Genomic DNA, 19,272 nt, shown 5'->3' on the forward strand with positions numbered 1-19,272 from the left:
CTGCGGAAAGAATCAGGTACTATTCGTAATGGCATATACCTGAAATTTTTTGTTTTGGTGTTGCCATTTTCCGCATTTCCACTAGTGCAGGCATGTCTGACAAAAGCTGGAAGAGAGTCACAGAGTAAATCTGAAACTAGGCTGGTAGTTCAGTCCAACATGAGTACAACATCTAGCTAACAACTTGTTGAAAGACTGGCTGTAAATTTTAACAGCGAACTCGTACAAGCAGTTTATGTGTGTTAATTTTTATTATTGTAACACAGATTTAAGATATTTCTTTGCTAATTATAATGTTTGTTACGAAATAAATCTCGGGTGAGCAGCATGGTATGAGTGTGCATACGACACAATATTGGCAATCGACCACGTTGCCATCATAAGGGCGCTGATGTAATGACCGGCGGTGGGTCGGCGCCAGGTATATATAGGACAATTCCCCTCCCGCTCCTCCCTCAGGCCTACTGGGTGACAGCGCATACCGCAAGATTGACACCGATCCTACCAAGAGGGTCGAGAGGAAGACTCTGGCGCTTCTCAAGGATTCTGGCTTCCCTGACGAGGTTACCAAGAAGCTACGCCCGAGGGCTGCTGCTCCTCCTAGAATTTACGGACTGCCGAAGGTGTACAAGGAATCGATTCCATTACGCCCCATTGTCAGCAATATTAATGCCCCAACGTATCTTCTTGCCAAGCACCTCAAACAACTGCTTAGCCCCTACGTTCGGAGATGTACACACCATATCCGTAACTCCGTAGATTTCCTGGGACGCATCAAGAACCTTGTGCTTAAGGAATCTGAGCTTCGACGTGGTATCTCCATTCACTAAAGTTGCGTTACAAGAATCCTATGAACTCACCAACCAAAAATTTGACGAAGAGACCACCAACCTTTTCAGACATCTTCTGACATCAACTTACTTCTTATTTGACGGTGAATACTACGAGCAGACAGAAGGAGTAGCCATGGGGAGTCCACTCTCACCCGTTGTCGCAAATATGCACATGGAACATTTCGAAGAGGAAGCTATTGAATCAGCACATCTAAAACCCATCTGTTTCTTTAGATACGTGGACGATACCTTCGTTATCTGGCCACATGGAAGAGATAAACTGGCAGACTTCCTCACACATCAGCTTCAGACACGAGAATATTAAGTTCACCATGGAGATCGAAACGGATGGAATGCTACCTTTCCTAGATGTTTTGATTAGAAGATGAGCTGGGCCACAGCGTGTATAGGAAGAAGAAGCACACTGATTTGTACCTACATGCGGATAGCTGCCACCACCCGGCACAAAAGAATGGCGTGCTCAAAACGCTTGTAGACAGAGCTCACACCATATCCGATAGGGACAATCTCCAACAAGAATTGGACCATCTGAAGACCGTGTTTCGGAGGAACGGTTACAAGGAAGGGCAAATTCGGAAGGCTCTACATCCCACACCTGCAGCACCGTCGGAAACTGAGGATGAACCTTAGGAGGAGGCGGCCTTGGCTATTATTCCGTTTTGTGGGGCCTTAGCCGGAAAATTGGACGCAGTTTACGTAAACACTAAGTGAAAACCATCTTACGTCCTCCAAGTAAAACCAAGAACCTTCTTGGCAGTGACAAGGACAACCTTGGTCTACGTAAATCAGGGGTTTATCAGATACCTTGCCAATGCGGGAGTATATACATAGGCCAGTCAATTCGTACCACTGAGGACCGATGCCGAGAACATCAACGGCACACTAGACTGCAACAGCCCAGTAAGTCGGCAATCGTTGAGCATTGCCTGTCGGAAATCCACAGCATGGATTATGACCAAACCAAAGTCCTGACACAGGCTTCCAAATACTGGGACTGTGTCATCAAAGAAGCCATAGAGATCAGAGAAAGGGAGCCACAGCTGAATCGTGACAGCGGTTACATCCTTAGCAAGGCGTGGGAACCCGCAATCACCCTGATTAAGAAGAAAAAGGATTTTTCCCAGAGTGTACTCACTTCGGGGGAGGGAAGACTAACGAGAGCGGTGCCGGCAGACTCTCCTGAACGAGAAGACCCAGGACACAGCACCCAGACGGCAGGAGAACGGAAACTGCACCTGGACCGCGCTCGGGGCGTGGACCGCACCGATTCATAGGAAACGCCTGAGAGAGGAGCGGGAGGGAGATGTCCTATATATACCTGGCACCAGCCCACCGCCGGTCAGTACATCAGCGCACCTGATGATGACAACGGGGTCGATTGCCGAAATATTGTGTCCTATGCACACTCATACCAGGCTGTTCACCCGAGATTTATTTCGTCATAAAGTACGCCTGGAGAAACTGAAGAACCACATCATAATGTTTGTTAATTTTTCGTGAAGAAATCGGCTAAATCGATCAAAAAGATTGCCTTATCATTCCGTTGAGGCATATGGACGACTTACTAACAAAGGTTTGAGAAGAATGGTTTATTACTGTGGCAGTGTTATGTAGCACTATGTAACAAAGATTAACTTTTTGTTCATCCTTATGTTTCAACTGACGGTTCGCTAACTGTATTACTTTTATTTTATCTATGTAACTATGTTTACGGAAGTAAAGGTGTGCAGGACTAACTTTGCACATACTTTTACCCTCTTCAAAACTTTCTGGAGGTGGTTGCAGACACTTAATTTAGTGATGTCGCTCCACTGCGATTTGTAACAAATCGCCATCTGTTCCCTACTTGACTCTGCCAGCTGACAGCTGACTGTTCGAATGCACGTCTGTTGTTTACAATTGTTAGTTCAAGCTGCCAGGAATAAAACCAGACTCGGAACTTCGTGGAAGGGCGGTATATTCTTGCCGCTCGTTTAGACAAATTCAGAGACAACATGGGAGCGTACACGGAAGAGTAAGGGGATTACTAACCAGAAGATATACTGAATTTTGAACATATATATATATCAAGGACTGAATGACGAAAACATGATGGGAGACTACATCTGGGAGTTGGTTCGCGAAAGTGCTAAACCTCGAAAAGCTACTCACATGTAATGCACACGCTCCACATTTAATAGCTTGTATAGATCAAATTTAATATGAATTCTGTTTTTTAACTTACATTGTGAAACAGAAAATGTAACTTGCGAATTTTACTGACTTGAGATACGTAACTTTCAAAATATTACTGGAAGATTCATAAAAACAAAGTCTGAGGTGAATAATTCGTATTTTCCACACTTCTGAGACGTAAGAAGTAAGAAAGTTCAATTTACAGCTCAAGGAGAAAAACGTTATTAAGTAGTGTGATCATTCTTTTCCTAACTAGTGACGGGAAGTAATAGGGTCATGAGAAATCGCTCATGACAAAAAGCTGTTTCATCATGCTCGCAGAAATCAGACCACAAAATTTAAAAACCAAAATCAAGGTCATATAAATAACACAAAACAAATATAATAGAATGACATAACTCTACGTATTAAGTGCGGAAACTGGCAGTTGCCGTACGGTTTCAAGAATCATCTTTACTCCTTTTGTGGTGTCTACAGAATAACAGAGGCTTGTTTTACACAGAGGTTTTAGTTAAATAAAACTCATTGCTGTAAGAGAACTGAAATTTCTAAGATTAACGGTATTTTCTGTATGTATTTGAATAAAAAGTCAGATTTTCCAGCCAGAGCTAAGGCTGAAGTCTATATTGAAATTTTCGTTGCTCTCAGGAAACATAAACGAACTTCCACAGTATATTACGACCAACTTCAGTGACAAGTCACATTTTGCAAACAAATGTTAGTTAGGATACGATTCTCATTAACTATAACCTAATATAAAGCTGGAATCACTCTATTAGTTTTTTCTGAGAACACTGTGCTCAAGTTATTACATAATAAATATTTAACTCTGCTTTATTTTTATTAAATTTTTGTTCCGCACCGTTATGTTGCTAACAGGGTCCCAAATTTTTTTTTCGCAAAAATTGCACGTGGTAAACTGGAAAAACATAATTACTAACTGTTAGCCAGAGGTGTTCTCCAAGGAAACAGGATGCTGTCAAATGCGACTGGTTCCTGAAACTTAGGATTCTCCGATGGAAAAAACGATTAATTCAATAAGTGTTCTGTGAACTACAGAATACTCTCGGCATTCCATTCCATTACATACGTAAAAGAACGCATCAAGATAATTTATAGAACTTGAGAGTGACAGGGGAGATGAAAAATGCTCGTATTTCATTTCACACGAACAAACAAAGAAGAATCGGTAGTTTGGTGGCATGTTGCAAGTAAAAACTCTTAGAAGTCGTTTCGTACTTCGTGTAATAAAGAAATAATAGTACGTGTCCAAAATTTGCTTCAAAAGAGGTTAATTTCTACATTTGTTCGGTTTGTTGCTAACACTATCTATGCCACATTACTATTAATAGAGTAGCCAGCTTCCTACTCTTCCCACAGCAGCAAAGTAATCCTCTTTTTCAAAGTCTTTCCCCAGAAAACCCACATCTTTTCCACCTGGCTAAGATATGGCCTTGTCTTGAAGACCTTTGTGACATGATCGATAATGATGTCCATTTAAAAGTTAAAGATGAATAAAAGGAATAGGAATAAAACTCACTTTCTTAAGCTTCATTCCATATTTTTTTCCTAATATTTGCTGTCCCACATCTCTCACGTAACTACTACGTAACAGCAGTGCTGTCCTCTTCTATACTTCCTATGAAAACGTCACTTTAGTACAGATAGCCAACTGGCTCTTTGCAACACTTACTTTTATTGATGATTCTCACTTGTGAATCACTGTTTCCCACTCAACTGCCTTCCCCCAATGAAGCCGTCTGTGACAAGAGCAGCAGTGCACACCAGAACTAACTGCGGCAGCTTAAAAACGTAGAGTTCATGTTTGGTTAGAAACAACCACGAACACTGGGTTAGTTAATGAAAGCAGATTTTTTAAACGACGGCTAACATTTAAATTAAACAAAAGTTGCGTGTATAGTTGTTTAGCAACAAGATAAATACAGCGTTGTTACGTAGAAATTCATCAACCTTTGAACGACAACAGAAAATATAATTCAGATATTAAAATTCTAAATTATCCACCTATTCAGGGTATTATGTGTGCGCTAAAAACGAAATCTCTTTTAGTGTTATACTTAGTAATTATGAAAAATAGTTTGAATTGTGCAAAATGAAATGAAGACGCGGTCACTCAGTCCGTAAGAGAAGGTATCGAAATGTCCTGACGACGAAAATTTCAATGTTTTTGCTTGGAGTGAAGGTGCTGCTACGTTCTTGAAGTTATTCCTAAAAAGTGATTTTAAATACTATGGTCACTGCTGCACACAAACTGCCAACAAGTATTATTGTGGCATTGTGATGAGGCGCATATTTCCAAGAATTTAACAAATTTAAATTACTACAATTGAGGAGTAAAACCAATTTTGACGGTTGGTAAGGCTGACTATTTGTGTATTCTGTGTACTTTTAATCTGTACCCAACAACACCAGTCGCTACAACAAGAATTCACCACCACAGCTGTACAATCAATTATTGTACGTTGCAATCCACGTATAAAGTGATCTCTCTGTTGATAACTGTTCCTACATTGTAAAAGGTTGGCTTCATATCTTGATAATAATACTGCGCGGGAATTCTTGAAGTGACCTAATTTTTTACTAGGTCAATATACATGCTTCAACGAAGAATATTTGATCATAAGTATGTCATAACAGCAAACCCTCGAGAAAGGAAAATGAAATACAATATTTTTGGTTTAGCAATTAATATTTGTAATTTCCCCTTTTTAGTATTTCATAATTATACATTGTCATATGTTTCAGTTTTATTCTTGGGGCTTCCGGAATTTACTGAACTGGATTGTGAACGAATATCCCGGCTATCGTATTATTGTGACTGAAAACGGAATCGGAAACACCGGTGGACTAAATGACACAGATAGGATACAATATTACACGGTAAGTACCTCGCAACGTCCTATTGCTAAGATTCTCTTGGCACTTATTAGACTCTATTCCTGACGTGTCTTGTATAAAGAAGAAACCAAACATCAATTTCAGGATTATCTAACAGCTCTCCTGCAAGCCGTGAATATTGATGGAGTGCCAGTAATTGGTTACACTGCATGGAGTCTCATGGACAACCTAGAATGGACATCCGGATTCACGTAAGTCATTCTCAATTATGGAACATTTTTAAATTCCCACGTTAACCGAAGTGAGGTAGTTTTGCACTCTCATTACACTTTCTTTCACGAGCAACGCAATTATACATATCACTTAAGCTCTTCAGAAACCGGCCAGCGTAGCCGAGAGCGCTAACGCCCTGTTTCCTGGACTCGGATAGGCGAGCCGGCCCCGGATCGAATCCGCCCAGCGGACTAACGACGATGGCCGGTGTGCCAGGCAGCCTGAATGTGGTTTTTAGGCGGTTTTCCACATTCAAATAGGTGAATACCGGGCTGGTCATCACGTTCCGCCTCAGTTACACGACTCGCAAACTTTTGAAACACGTTCGTACCTTTCCATGGATTACACTAGACGCAGACTGTTGGGAACACGCAAAATCCGGTTAACTATAACAGCAGACCCCGCAAGTCGGGATTAATGCTTGGAAAAAGGAAGAGTTAATATCTTCCAAAACTGTGTTTACGGTTGATTTCTGAAATAAGGGATATTTTTTATTAAGCAGCGAATAAGCGTTTCAAAGTGCTATTTACAGCAAAGTAAGCTCACCGGACAAAAATTGGTAATCATTTAATAGCGTAAAATTACGCTCCTGGAATTTAACACCTAGATTTGCTTTGGAAGTGAATCCACAATGTCGTGCAGGTCCGTCGCATCAAAGTCGAATAAATCACGCAGTTCCACCAAATTGCGGCGGTTCAGACGTCAAGATTTTACCCGCTGTTCCAACTTGGGCCACATATTTTCTGTGGAGTTCAAATCACGTGAGTTTCTATTTCAGTTGAGATGAAATGTAGTGGGGGAGTGTTGAGGAACCCAGGCACATGCTTTGCCAATCCGTTGAACTTAGCTGTTGGCGTAGTTACCTGCCTTTCTGAGTAATGGCGTCTGACCAGGTGAGAGACTCCAAATGTTCATTGCATACAATTCTAACGCTAACAGGTAGGGATGGACCTTCATTCACTACCTGCAGCTGTTCCTGTCGGGTTTGGAAGCAATTTTGATTCACAAGCCGTGAAACGAATCTGACGTCGTGTTTCGTTGCCACGTCGGCCACAGCACAGCACGTACACACGTTGAACAGCCTGCCGCGAAACACCAAGAAATCCAGCAACTTCACACCCCCTTTGGCAATGGGCAAGGCCAAACACGAGTGCCATTTCTACTAGTCTTATTATGTCTTTACAATAACCGCTACTTCCTTATGCTCGCGTGTTTTTAGTGCACCAGCGATTGAGCTCGTGTCACTGTCGCTGTCCTGTATGTAAGATCTTGATGATCAATTTGTGCGTGAGCATCGGGTTGACAAATTTTTTATCCGGCGAGCTTACGTTTCGCTTAATGGGATGTTGCCGGGTTAATTCATTTCATAAAATGGTCTATGAATCTAGTTCCTTGGTATTTATATGAACATACACTTCTAAACAACTGTTTTGAGAGCACTAAAGAGAAAGTGTGGAACTATACTCCGCAGACCTGTGGATCATCTGCACTGTTCAATATGAAATTGCGAAAAACTTATCGAAGGTAAATTATACTCAGAAGAGTTTCTCACTGGAAGGTTCACCTAATTACGTAACGTGAAGCTCGACGTAGTCATAGCAGAATTCAAGTAGACTGAAAGCACAAGTATCACAACTCAATCTTAAGTTTGCAATTATTTCATTCAGCTACGTAGCCGATGCTACGATGGTGTGTTGACTGGTAATGCTTCCCAAAATTTTAAGTGAACTATGTTAAACATGTTTAAGTAAAGCAAACGTCATTAACATTCGAAGCCTGAATTTCTGTTTTCGGCATATTCACCCTGGCGGCAAAGTGGTATCTCCCAGCAAGAGACCGGTTTGTTGATGCCCTGTCAGTACAGTCTATTTGACTTCGTAGACGCAGCCACAACTTCACCTGTGCTTCATCATTATCAAAGCGAAGCCCTCGAATAGACTCTTTAAGTTCTGGAAACAGATGATAATCGGATGGGTCCAAGTAACTACTCTGTGGAGGGTGATCGGCGTCAGTGAACCCATGCGGTCGAATTGTTGCAGATGTCGCAGCGCTTACGTGTGATAGGACATTTTCATGCTGAAAAAGAGGGTGCTCTGTGTGTGGGCGGAATTTTTGAATTCGAAACTCGATTATAGTGCGCTGTTCCTCACTCACCAGCCTACTTACGATGCACGTCGACATTTTACAGGCTACAAACTGTAGTACCCTAGGGGAAGAAGATTGCAAATATGTAGACATGAAGAATGTTAATAAAATTATTCTTGTTGACAATGCCTTAAGAGTTTTCATATACAAGAATTTGTTGGCATTACTTTCCAACACGCCCTCTTACTGTGCACTGATTTTATGCTACCAATTAGTCGGTTCGATTTCGGGTGGTAGAAAAATTTTCACCACCACTATTAGGTGGAGTCAGCAGAAGTTTCGCCGTGTGCGGAGAAAGAAAAGCATTCCCTATTTGGTGGCTGCATTATCTAGCAACGTTTCCTATCGAACAATGGGATACCATTTATTATTCTTTTTCTTCCACGAACAAAGTTCTGCTTCAATTTGTAACTGTGTAAAATCTGAAAAAATCGTTTCCCTATCCTCAAAAAAGAAATCGTTTCTACTTCTACCACCATTGAACAACCTACCGTGGCATAATTGCGTGCGACCATCTTCCAACCTTGCTCTGTGACCTTACGATTCCTAAGGTTCAATTTGCTCAATCATCTCGATGACAATGAATGAACAGTTTAGTACAGACCTATAACTTATACTTACTCAAACATTCCGAGATACTGCATCGTGGTCGAATTAATTACTAGGCGCGGCACACTGCGCTGCCATGTTATGCCCTTTTCCTTCAGATCAAACGTATTAGCGTGTTTTTGCTGCCCCTGGAGCCTTTACACAGTCTCGTACTACCTGCTTGCAAATCATATGCCACAGCAGTAAACCGATCTGTTTCTCTCCTTCTGCAGTTGTCCGTTCAGTCGCTTTTCTACGATATTCTCACAGAGAAGCTAAAGACATATTTAAAAAAGCTGATAATTTTAACAAGACGGACAATGGCGTAACACGTAGTGGTATCTGAACTTCGTTCCTAAAAGCTGTGAGCCACTATTCCACCGTAGCAACCGGCAACACCCAAAGCGCAAAGTTCTCAAAACATATTACGTCACAAATGGTTCAAATGGCTCTGAGTACTAGGGACTTAACATCTGTGGTCATCAGTCCCCTAGAACTTAGAACTACTTAAACCTAACTAACCCAAGGTCATCATACACATCCATGCCCGAGGCAGGATTCGAACCTGCGACCGTAGCAGTCCCGCGGTTCCGGACTGAGCGCCTAGAACCGCGGGACCACCGCGGCCGGCTATAACGTCACACCTTTGCGTGGGAGCACAGAAGTTTTACTGCCGTCAGTAGCAAGGCAGAGTGTGGGCAGCACATTGATGGAATCAACAACCCGCCCCGCGTGCCCTGTGCCCCTCCCTTGAAGATGTCTGCAGAGGGGCTCAAAATGGCTCTGAGTACTATGGGACTTAACTGCTGAGGTCATCAGTGCGCTATAACTTAGAACTACTTAAACCTAACTAACCTAACGACATCACAAACCTCCATGCCCGAGGCAGGATTCGAATCTGCGACCGTAGCGGTCGTGCGGTTCTAGACTGTAGTGCCTAGGACCGCTCGGTCACCTGCAGAGGGGGATGAAACGCTGATCCATGAAAGTCCCTTAACCACGGCATGAGAGCCCATAGTACTTTAATATGTGTGACATTTCGCACAACCTAAGTTTATATTTTACAGTCAGACGTACCTTCGCATTCCACAAGGAAGTGCTACGATAGCTGAAAGATGAATACAGACAAATCCTAAAAGAGTTGTACTTGTCAAAACAACTACTTTGAGATAGAAATAAGGCTAAGATCCGGTGAAAAGCCGAAATGAACATTTCGGTTAGTAGTGGTTACACTCAAAGACCGATCAATGTGAGTTCATGCTCGTTCTTTTTACTTCTCAATAAGTCTTGTATTTCGTTTCTGCAAGGGTCCTAGGCTTATACTTCCAGCATAAACTTTCCTGTTATGAACAGCACGTCGATTTCCGTCGACTCTGTCAAGCAAGCAGAAACCTCTCACAGCGAAAGGACGCAGTTAAAGGTTGAAAACCAGTATCGTAAAGATACACTACGACAAATATTTGGAGTCGTGCTAGCCTCTAGCTTAGATAAATTTGAAGAACATCACTGATTCCTTTTGTTATCATGGAAAAACACAGTGGCGTCTTCGAAACTTCGACAGATAAATACTAGGTGATGCGAGAACTCTGATATTCTTTGCGATTCCCACGTAACATAATCACAATTTTAACTGCACGCCTTCCTCCTTCAGAAACTGTCTGTACAAACATTGTAAGGATCTGGTAGTGCATCTTTGTGTTAATCAAGGATGCTTTTAGGTCTTCTGAAATATGAAAAATTCTCCAGTCCCTTCGCATTATTCCGCAAATGGTTTATGCAGTCAACCACTTTATTACAGGGTGTAACAAAATGAAATAGGTAAATTTTAAGGGGTTGTAGATGTTGTATTGAGGAATAAACTGACGTTAGAGGCACAGCCTGGATGATGGACCAATCTGGCGTTGTAGCTCGGCTTTGCTATGTCGGTACTGTAGTGGACTGAATATGAGGGGAAACGAACGCCATTATATTTCCCGAGGTCATGAGGCTTTACTGTATTTTTCGATGATGACGTCGTCGTATTGTGTTAAATATTAGTGAGGTAAGAAATCCCTCATTCGTAATACCGGTGAACGGGCAGGGTGGATGGGTGAGGAGACTGGTCACGAGAACATTGGCACTTTATACAAAAAGAAATCTAGGTCTATACGGAAAGAGAAATGGATGTGATATACACTCCTGGAAATTGAAATAAGAACAACGTGAATTCATTGTCCCAGGAAGGGGAAACTTTATTTACATATTCCTGGGGTCAGATACATCACATGATCACACTGACAGAACCACAGGCACATAGACACAGGCAACAGAGCATGCACAATGTCGGCACTAGTACAGTGTATATCCACCTTTCGCAGCAATGCAGGCTGCTATTCTCCCATGGAGACGATCGTAGAGATGCTGGATGTAGTCCTGTGGAACGGCTTGCCATGCCATTTCCACCTGGCGCCTCAGTTGGACCAGCGTTCGTGCTGGACGTGCAGACCGCGTGAGACGACGCTTCATCCAGTCCCAAACATGCTCAATGGGGGACAGATCCGGAGATCTTGCTGGCCAGGGTAGTTGACTTACACCTTCTAGAGCACGTTGGGTGGCACGGGATACATGCGGACGTGCATTGTCCTGTTGGAACAGCAAGTTCCCTTGCCGGTCTAGGAATGGTAGAACGATGGGTTCGATGACGGTTTGGATGTACCGTACACTATTCAGTGTCCCCTCGACGATCACCAGTGGTGTACGGCCAGTGTAGGAGATCGCTCCCCACACCATGATGCCGGGTGTTGGCCTGTGTGCCTCGGTCGTATGCAGTCCTGATTGTGGCGCTCACCTGCACGGCGCCAAACACGCATACGACCTTCATTGGCACCAAGGCAGAAGCGACTCTCATCGCTGAAGACGACACGTCTCCATTCGTCCCTCCATTCACGCCTGTCGCGACACCACTGGAGGCGGGCTGCACGATGTTGGGGCGTGAGCGGAAGACGGCCTAACGGTGTGCGGGACCGTAGCCCAGCTTCATGGAGACGGTTGCGAATGGTCCTCGCCGATACCCCAGGAGCAACAGTGTCCCTAATTTGCTGGGAAGTGGCGGTGCGGTCCCCTACGGCACTGCGTAGGATCCTACGGTCTTGGCGTGCATCCGTGCGTCGCTGCGGTCCGGTCCCAGGTCGACGGGCACGTGCACCTTCCGCCCACCACTGGCGACAACATCGATGTACTGTGGAGACCTCACGCCCCACGTGTTGAGCAATTCGGCGGTACGTCCACCCGGCCTCCCGCATGCCCACTATACGCCCTCGCTCAAAGTCCGTCAATTGCACATACGGTTCACGTCCACGCTGTCGCGGCATGCTACCAGTGTTAAAGACTGCGATGGAGCTCCGTATGCCACGGCAAACTGGCTGACACTGACGGCGGCGGTGCGCAAATGCTGCGCAGCTAGCGCCATTCGACGGCCAACACCGCGGTTCCTGGTGCGTCCGCTGTGCTGTGCGTGTGATCATTGCTTGTACAGCCCTCTCGCAGTGTCCGGAGCAAGTATGGTGGGTCTGACACACCGGTGTCAATGTGTTCTTTTTTCCATTTCCAGGAGTGTAGTTCTGTGGAGTGGGAATTTGTGAAGTGCGGTAGCATAAAGAACCGGACATAACGTCAGACGAGTATAGGCTTATCAACACAAATACAATTAAGAATAATAAGGTCTAACAATGAACAAGAAAATAAGAAACGCGTTTACTAGGATGAGCTGTATAGTGAACCCACTATCGCAGTTCACATCGATGTGAAGACAATATCTACCGCAGTAGTACAAGCATATATGCGTACTAGCTCGCACAGCGCTAAAGAAATGAAAAGAAAATGTAATGAGGTGAGACAACTTATTATTCAGTTAGTGGAGACGAAGATTCAATTGTTATGGGTCATTGGAATTTGGTAATGGGAAGAAATACACTGACTGTGGTAAGGAGTAAAAGGGAAAGCCGCCTGGAAGAATTTTGCAGGAACCACTGCTTAATCATTGCAGATACTTGGTTTAAAAATTATGGATGGATGTTGTACACTTGGAAGACACGGAAGAGGTGTGGAAATACTCGAAGGTTTGAGACAGATGAAATATGGTAAGACAGCGATTCCGAAACTGCCAAAAGATTGTAGGGCAGAAGTGGATTTTGACCATAATTAACTACAAAGCCAAATTGAAGAAACTGTATGAAGTTACGGAATTGAGGAGATGAGACCTGGGTAAATTAAAAAAGATAATGGTTGTTGTGAATTTCAAACAGAGCATTAGGCAGAAAGATGAAATTGTGAATCCAGCAGTCAAATAGACAAATAAATAAAGCCCAATAAAAATCCCTCTATAACAGAGGAGATACTGTATTTCATCGACGAAAGGACGAAGTATGCAAATGCAGCAAATAAGCAGGCAAAAAGGCAAACGAATAAATGAAATATCGGTCCATCCTTTTACAAGCACGCTGCTATCGTTTTGCTTTTGTACCCAAACATGTTTCGCTACTCACTCTAAGCAAACAGTAAAACACACACACACACACACACACACACACACACACACACACACACACACAGAAAGAGACTGATAGACAGAGAGAGAGAGAATGAAAACAAACGGAACATTATCAAAGTTCGTGGCGTCGAACCAAAAGATAACAGTAAACAAACGACACTCGGAAGATCGTCAAGATTGCAAGTTTGGTGCAGTGAAACGTGTGTTAGAGTCACAGCATTATCATGAAACCCAGTATTCACAAACGAGCCGGAAACAACGCTGAGTAAACACTGTTAAATACGAAACATGGCGAATGACTAATAAAACACACCGAATACTTCCCCATACCGAAGCTTCACAAAATTTTCGCTGATGTCCACAGGTCCCAATAAATACACACAAACATCAAAACACGGTCTGCACGCAAATAAAAACCAGCCACTGATCACGACAAGCCTCTTACAGCAATATTAAGGAGAAAGAGGGGTATATACCACAATTTTTACCGGAATATGTAGTTTGAATGTTGGATCATACATGAAAATTCGATGCAGACGGTATCCCGACATCCCTAATGTTTGCAAATGACATGGGTGCTAATTTAGTCCTGTGGTTTATTTAGGGTGGCAGCCACAGAACACACACATTGTAAAGTAGAAGGTAAAGAACATATGTAATTTAAGGATCAAAAAATTCGATGTTACATATTTATTAACATAAATATAAACCTTATATATTTCAGAAAAAATAAAAGGAAAAACCCATCTAGGATGCAACAACTGTGGTGAATTATGTTTTAGGATTAGGGGACCCATACTTAATTCATTATTACTCACTGAAAGCAACGGAACTGATCTCAAAATTCCAAAATGATAAAAATGAATACTGGCGTCCAAAAGATGAGGTCGAATGGAAGTGCAGAACGCTAAAGCAGCAAATTCTACAACAAAAATGCAGAGCTGTAGAAGCAACCATGATCCAGGGAAAGACAGATATGGGCTACAGGACAAAAAGAAAAGAAAGAAGAGTAGCTACCTGTCCTATGACTATCGTATGAATAGCTTCAATGACTGGCTATTACAAGGCAATGGAGGGCTGGCTAAAAGGTAGAAGGAACATACGGTCGGACAACTCAAATGAAAATACCATGAATGAAAAGTTTGGAGAGATTCGAACCCATTTGGAGACATACCAGCAGTCGCTCTCCCCATGCTCTAGGGAGGGAGAAGGTGGAATTGACATTGGTAGTCAAAGTTCGCTCCATCGGATAACATAAGGTAGGTTGCAGATGAAGTTTCTAGTGGTTGTAGAGTGGTGGCACCAGTAGCGATAGAAGCAGTAGATGTCAGTGGAGGTACAAGGCGGCATGTAAAAGCATACGAGGTGAATTGTATTCTTTTACTGTACCGTAGGCTTAGGTCGGTAGTTAATTAACTGTTGCTGTACAGAAGATCCACAATAACACCACGTACATACGTTATTATCCTCGTCTTTATTTCTGTCTATGCTTTCAGTAAAATAATGTGTCGCTTTCATTCTCTGGATGTTAGGCAAAGGGCTTAATCTCATTGCTACCGAGTGCAGTTGAAATGAAGGTAGTTCGCGGCACAGCCCTCACAAAAAAGATCTCCGTGCATAAGAAGCGTAGTTAAAATTTTTTAAACCCAAAAATAGCCTGCTATAATCATCTTTCAGATTAAACATATTCCGCCACCGGCTTACACCATCTGCATCATTTTTTCTCATGAAGTGGTGACCAGCAGGCTTGCCCACAATAGCAAACCGGCACACAAATTCTACTAGACTATTTCTTGAAAGTTTCGGAAATGGATGAGACTTCGATTTAAATCAGTTCAGGCATCGGATACGGTATATATCGGTAATAACCGACTGTCATGTACCATAGTTCGGGCAGTCTCTACGTCTGCTGTAGTTGTAGTGTTCGGACGCCTTCCAAACACAATAGCATCATGAGAAATACTGGCACTTTTGATTCAGGTACCTGTGATATCTATGTCATGGTAATGACGGGTCAGTAGTTTTACTTCTGTAGGAGGTTACTGCAACACACATAAAGAATATTATTTCAGTTTAGTGAAATTCTTTGATGTGGGCTGCTCACTTTGGATTAATCCATGTCTACATGACTGACAATATCCAGGGCGTATCAAAAAGAGTCATCCGGTTTAAAAGAATCATAACTACTATGTTATTTGAAATGTGCGCGTGAACAACGTACTGTTGGAAATGTCAAACTCTCGAGTTTTACATGGTTCCCGCTAGGTAGCATCAGTGTGCGCCCACTTCAGTTCTTGTAAAAAGGGTGTTGGGACAACAGAAAAAGCAGAAATCCGTTCGCCGTGCAGATCGACAGCTCAACACGTCCCCGATGTCCGTCCGGCGTGTGTTGCGTCCACGTTTACACATGGAACCATACAAAATTCAACTGCTGCAATCTCCTCGTGAAGGTGACAAACAACAATGTGTGGAATTCTGTAATTTCCTTCCTGGCAAGATGGAGGATTCAGTTTTTTTTTTTTTTTTTCCACGCTTGGAGTTTAGTGACGAGGCAACATTCCTATTCAATGGAAAGGTGAACCGTCATAATGTGAGAATAAGGGGTACGGAACAACCACATGAAGTTGTACAACATGAGAGGGACTGTCCAAAATTCAATGTGTTTTGTGCATTTTCACCGGAAAATGTGTATAGTCTATTTTTCTTTACTGAGGACAGTGTTACAGAAAACACATACCTCGATATTCTTGATTCGAACGACTTTATTTACTAATAGGATATGGCACCACCACACTGGCATCTGAAAGTGTGGGAATTTTTAAATCAAAGGATAACCGAACGATGGATTGGTCACAACGATCTTACATTACTGGCCCCCAAGGTCACTGGACCTGACTATATGTGATTATACCTCGTGGGGATTTATAAAAGACTCTGTTTATGTGCCTCCATTACCAATAACAATGAATGAACTAAGACACAAATTAATGAGCAGGAGCTGTGGAAGCTGTAACTCAAGGCATGCTCGCTGCAGTGTGGGAACAATTTGAATACCTCATTGACATATGCGGTGCATCTCAAGGGGGCGTATTGAACACCTACGAAAAGTTATGAAAAAAACTTTTTAACTTTCCCATTCATCAAAAAACAACATTCACCGTATATGTTTATTAGTTTCAGGAATCTAGACTTGCCAACTTTGATGACTTTTTTGATTCATCATGTATATTTAGTACTGTCCCAGAACAGAATGATAACTTCGTCACTTTGCATAATACTAAATTACAGTTAAACATCACTACACGTTTAACTATAGATTTGATACAGAGTTCTAACTAATGAATCTCAACTACGATGATGCTGCTATCAGACTCGGTTATCAAAGAGCAGTACGAGAGGCGCTGCGCTCTGACGTAACTAGTCATACAGCAGCGGCTGCCTACGGAACTTCTTGTGGCCATGTCTTAATCGACATCTCTCGTTCGTGACCGGGTCTGGTAGCGAGCGTCCTTAGCTTGTGGTTCCATAACGAGATACCAACGTTACTAGGGGACACAACAGAATTACAGAGATTGGCTGAAAGCGGGCATTAATTTAAATCAATTGGGAAAGTAGCAAATTTGTGCTGGACGGGGATTCGAACTCGATTCTTCTGTTTACTTTGCAGTTGCGCTGATAGCTGCGTCATCCGGACACAGTGGTTATTGCAACTGCGTGGGCTCCCCTAGCACACCTCCTGTCAGGCAGAAATTCTCAGCCGGCCGCAGTGGCCGAGCGGTTCTAGGCGCTTCAGTCTGGAACCGCGCGATCCCTACGGTCGCAGGTTCGAATCGTACCTCGGGCATGGATGTGTGTGATGTGCTTAGTCTAGTTAGGTTTAAGTAGATCTAAGTTATAGGGGACTGATGACCACAGATGTCCCATAGCGCTCAGAGCCATTTTTGAACGAATTCTCAACGATCCATACAGAGCTAATGGGTGCCCGTTGCGCATTGTCCTCATTACAGGGCACTCCCCCCCCCCCCCCCCCCCCCCATTTTCCCGTAAGAGTTCGAGCCTGGCATGCATCTGCTCTGAGGAGTTCACTGGCTGTCATCACCCCAGTTATATATTTTTGTTGTCTGTTCTTTCGGATACATCCGGAAGAACATTTTTTTGTTTTGTTTTGTTTCTGAGTCGTCAGTCTCCTGATTGGACCGATGCGGCCCACTACGAATTCCTCTCCCGTGCCAGCCTCTTCATCTCAGAGTAGCACTAGCAACCTACCTCCTCAATTGTTTGCTGGATGTATTCCAATTTCTGTCTTCAAATACAGTTTTTGCCTTCTATAGCTCTGTCTGGTACCGCGGAAGTCATTTTCTGATGTCTTAAGAGACGTTCTATCATCCTTTTCCATCTCCTTGTCAGTGTTTTCCACATATTGCTTTTCTCTCCGATACTGCGCAGAACCTCCTCATTCCATACTTTATCAATCTAACTTTCAACATTCTTTTGTAGCACCACATCTAAAATGCTTCGATCCCCTTCTGTTTCGGTTTTCCCACAGTCCATGTTTCACTGTGCTCCAAGCGTACATTCTCAGGAATTCCTTCCTCTGAAGAACAACACCACAGTTATATTTACTATGTGGCACCACTCTTCGGGCGATACCACTTATTGATTATGCTGCACGCTATAGCAATTCATCCGCGCGAATTAAACTTATACAATACTAATGTAGTAGCTTAACAAATCATATATTCAGAACCTACTCCACAGACAGATATGACACTTGATTTACATAGTTGTACAGCATGTATCAACATAAGAGGAAGTCACAAATTGTTGATATAATACCTCTTTTCAGTCAGGAAAAGAGATTTTATCCTTGATTCGAGTTCCGAGGCCCCGATGCTCTGTGCTTTCATGATTGGTGTGGGAGAAGACTGCGTATGCTTCCACGTACATGTCTGCAATTGAGATTAGCATACATCTTTCGACATTTGCTGCTCTGTCTACATGGAGCCCTTCAAAGAATACCTTTCGCTTCCCCATTCGTCAGTATATTGCATATATCAACATTGAAACCGACCATTAATTACCCTGAAAACACTTATAACATAGAGTAACCGTTGATTTTCGCAACGTATGTGTCAGTAGTATGTATTAGCTACTATCAATAGGATTCCAAAGATTTTAATATCTTGAGGGTAGCAGTTAGTATATGCCACCCTTTATTTACAGTAGCTGCGCTTAAATATTTGTTATTATTAAGAATGCATAATGTAGTTTTCCTTTTTTGTGCAGGAAGAAATTCGGATTGTACGAGGTGGACTTCAACAGTCCAAACCGAACGAGAACTCCGAAGGATTCGGCGACATTCATGGCGGATATCTTTCTTAGCAAACAGGTGCCTGAACTGAGCTGATACTAAAGATACGTCGCCTACAGCTGCATTAACGTTCCATCTACCGTTCTACCGTTATGTTTGACTATTGGAAATAAACATTATTCATTACTGATGATACAAATAACCCTTCTTTCAAGAATTGTTAAAGTAGTTGTTTAAACGATTGCTCTGTACAAGACAGTAATTATTTGTTTATCTGTTTGAAGTTTTATAACCATTTGAAGTTTTATAGCTACAGGACTTTCACCTAGTTATTTTATGAATTTCTCGATAGACAATCGCTCCTCTGTACAGCAAACCTTTGTGTTACAAAATTTATTTAAAATAGTTAGACTAGCATCACGTTACTGTGTAATAGGTGAAAAAAATGCGGTAAACTGAAACTGTATACGTAACCTTAGGCAATACCAGTAAGTACCTCAGAAAGACTGACATTAGAGATGCTCCGTATATTTGTTTAC

At 42.6% G+C, this 19,272-nt stretch overlaps 1 protein-coding gene across 1 annotated transcript in view; it reads left to right on the plus strand.

Moving 5' to 3' along the window:
* The window catches only part of LOC124805705 (myrosinase 1-like), an 85,938-nt gene extending 67,109 nt beyond the window's left edge, over positions 1 to 18,829 (plus strand). Inside the window, exons 9-11 of the mRNA XM_047266275.1 lie at positions 5,796 to 5,930; positions 6,033 to 6,139; positions 18,709 to 18,829. Of these exons, the coding sequence (XP_047122231.1) occupies positions 5,796 to 5,930; positions 6,033 to 6,139; positions 18,709 to 18,829 (363 nt within the window). The remainder of the gene's footprint in view (positions 1 to 5,795; positions 5,931 to 6,032; positions 6,140 to 18,708) is intronic.
* The last annotated feature ends 443 nt before the right edge of the window (positions 18,830 to 19,272 follow it).

Source organism: Schistocerca piceifrons, chromosome 7 (genome assembly GCF_021461385.2).
Source record: "Schistocerca piceifrons isolate TAMUIC-IGC-003096 chromosome 7, iqSchPice1.1, whole genome shotgun sequence".
NCBI lineage: Eukaryota > Metazoa > Arthropoda > Insecta > Orthoptera > Acrididae > Schistocerca > Schistocerca piceifrons.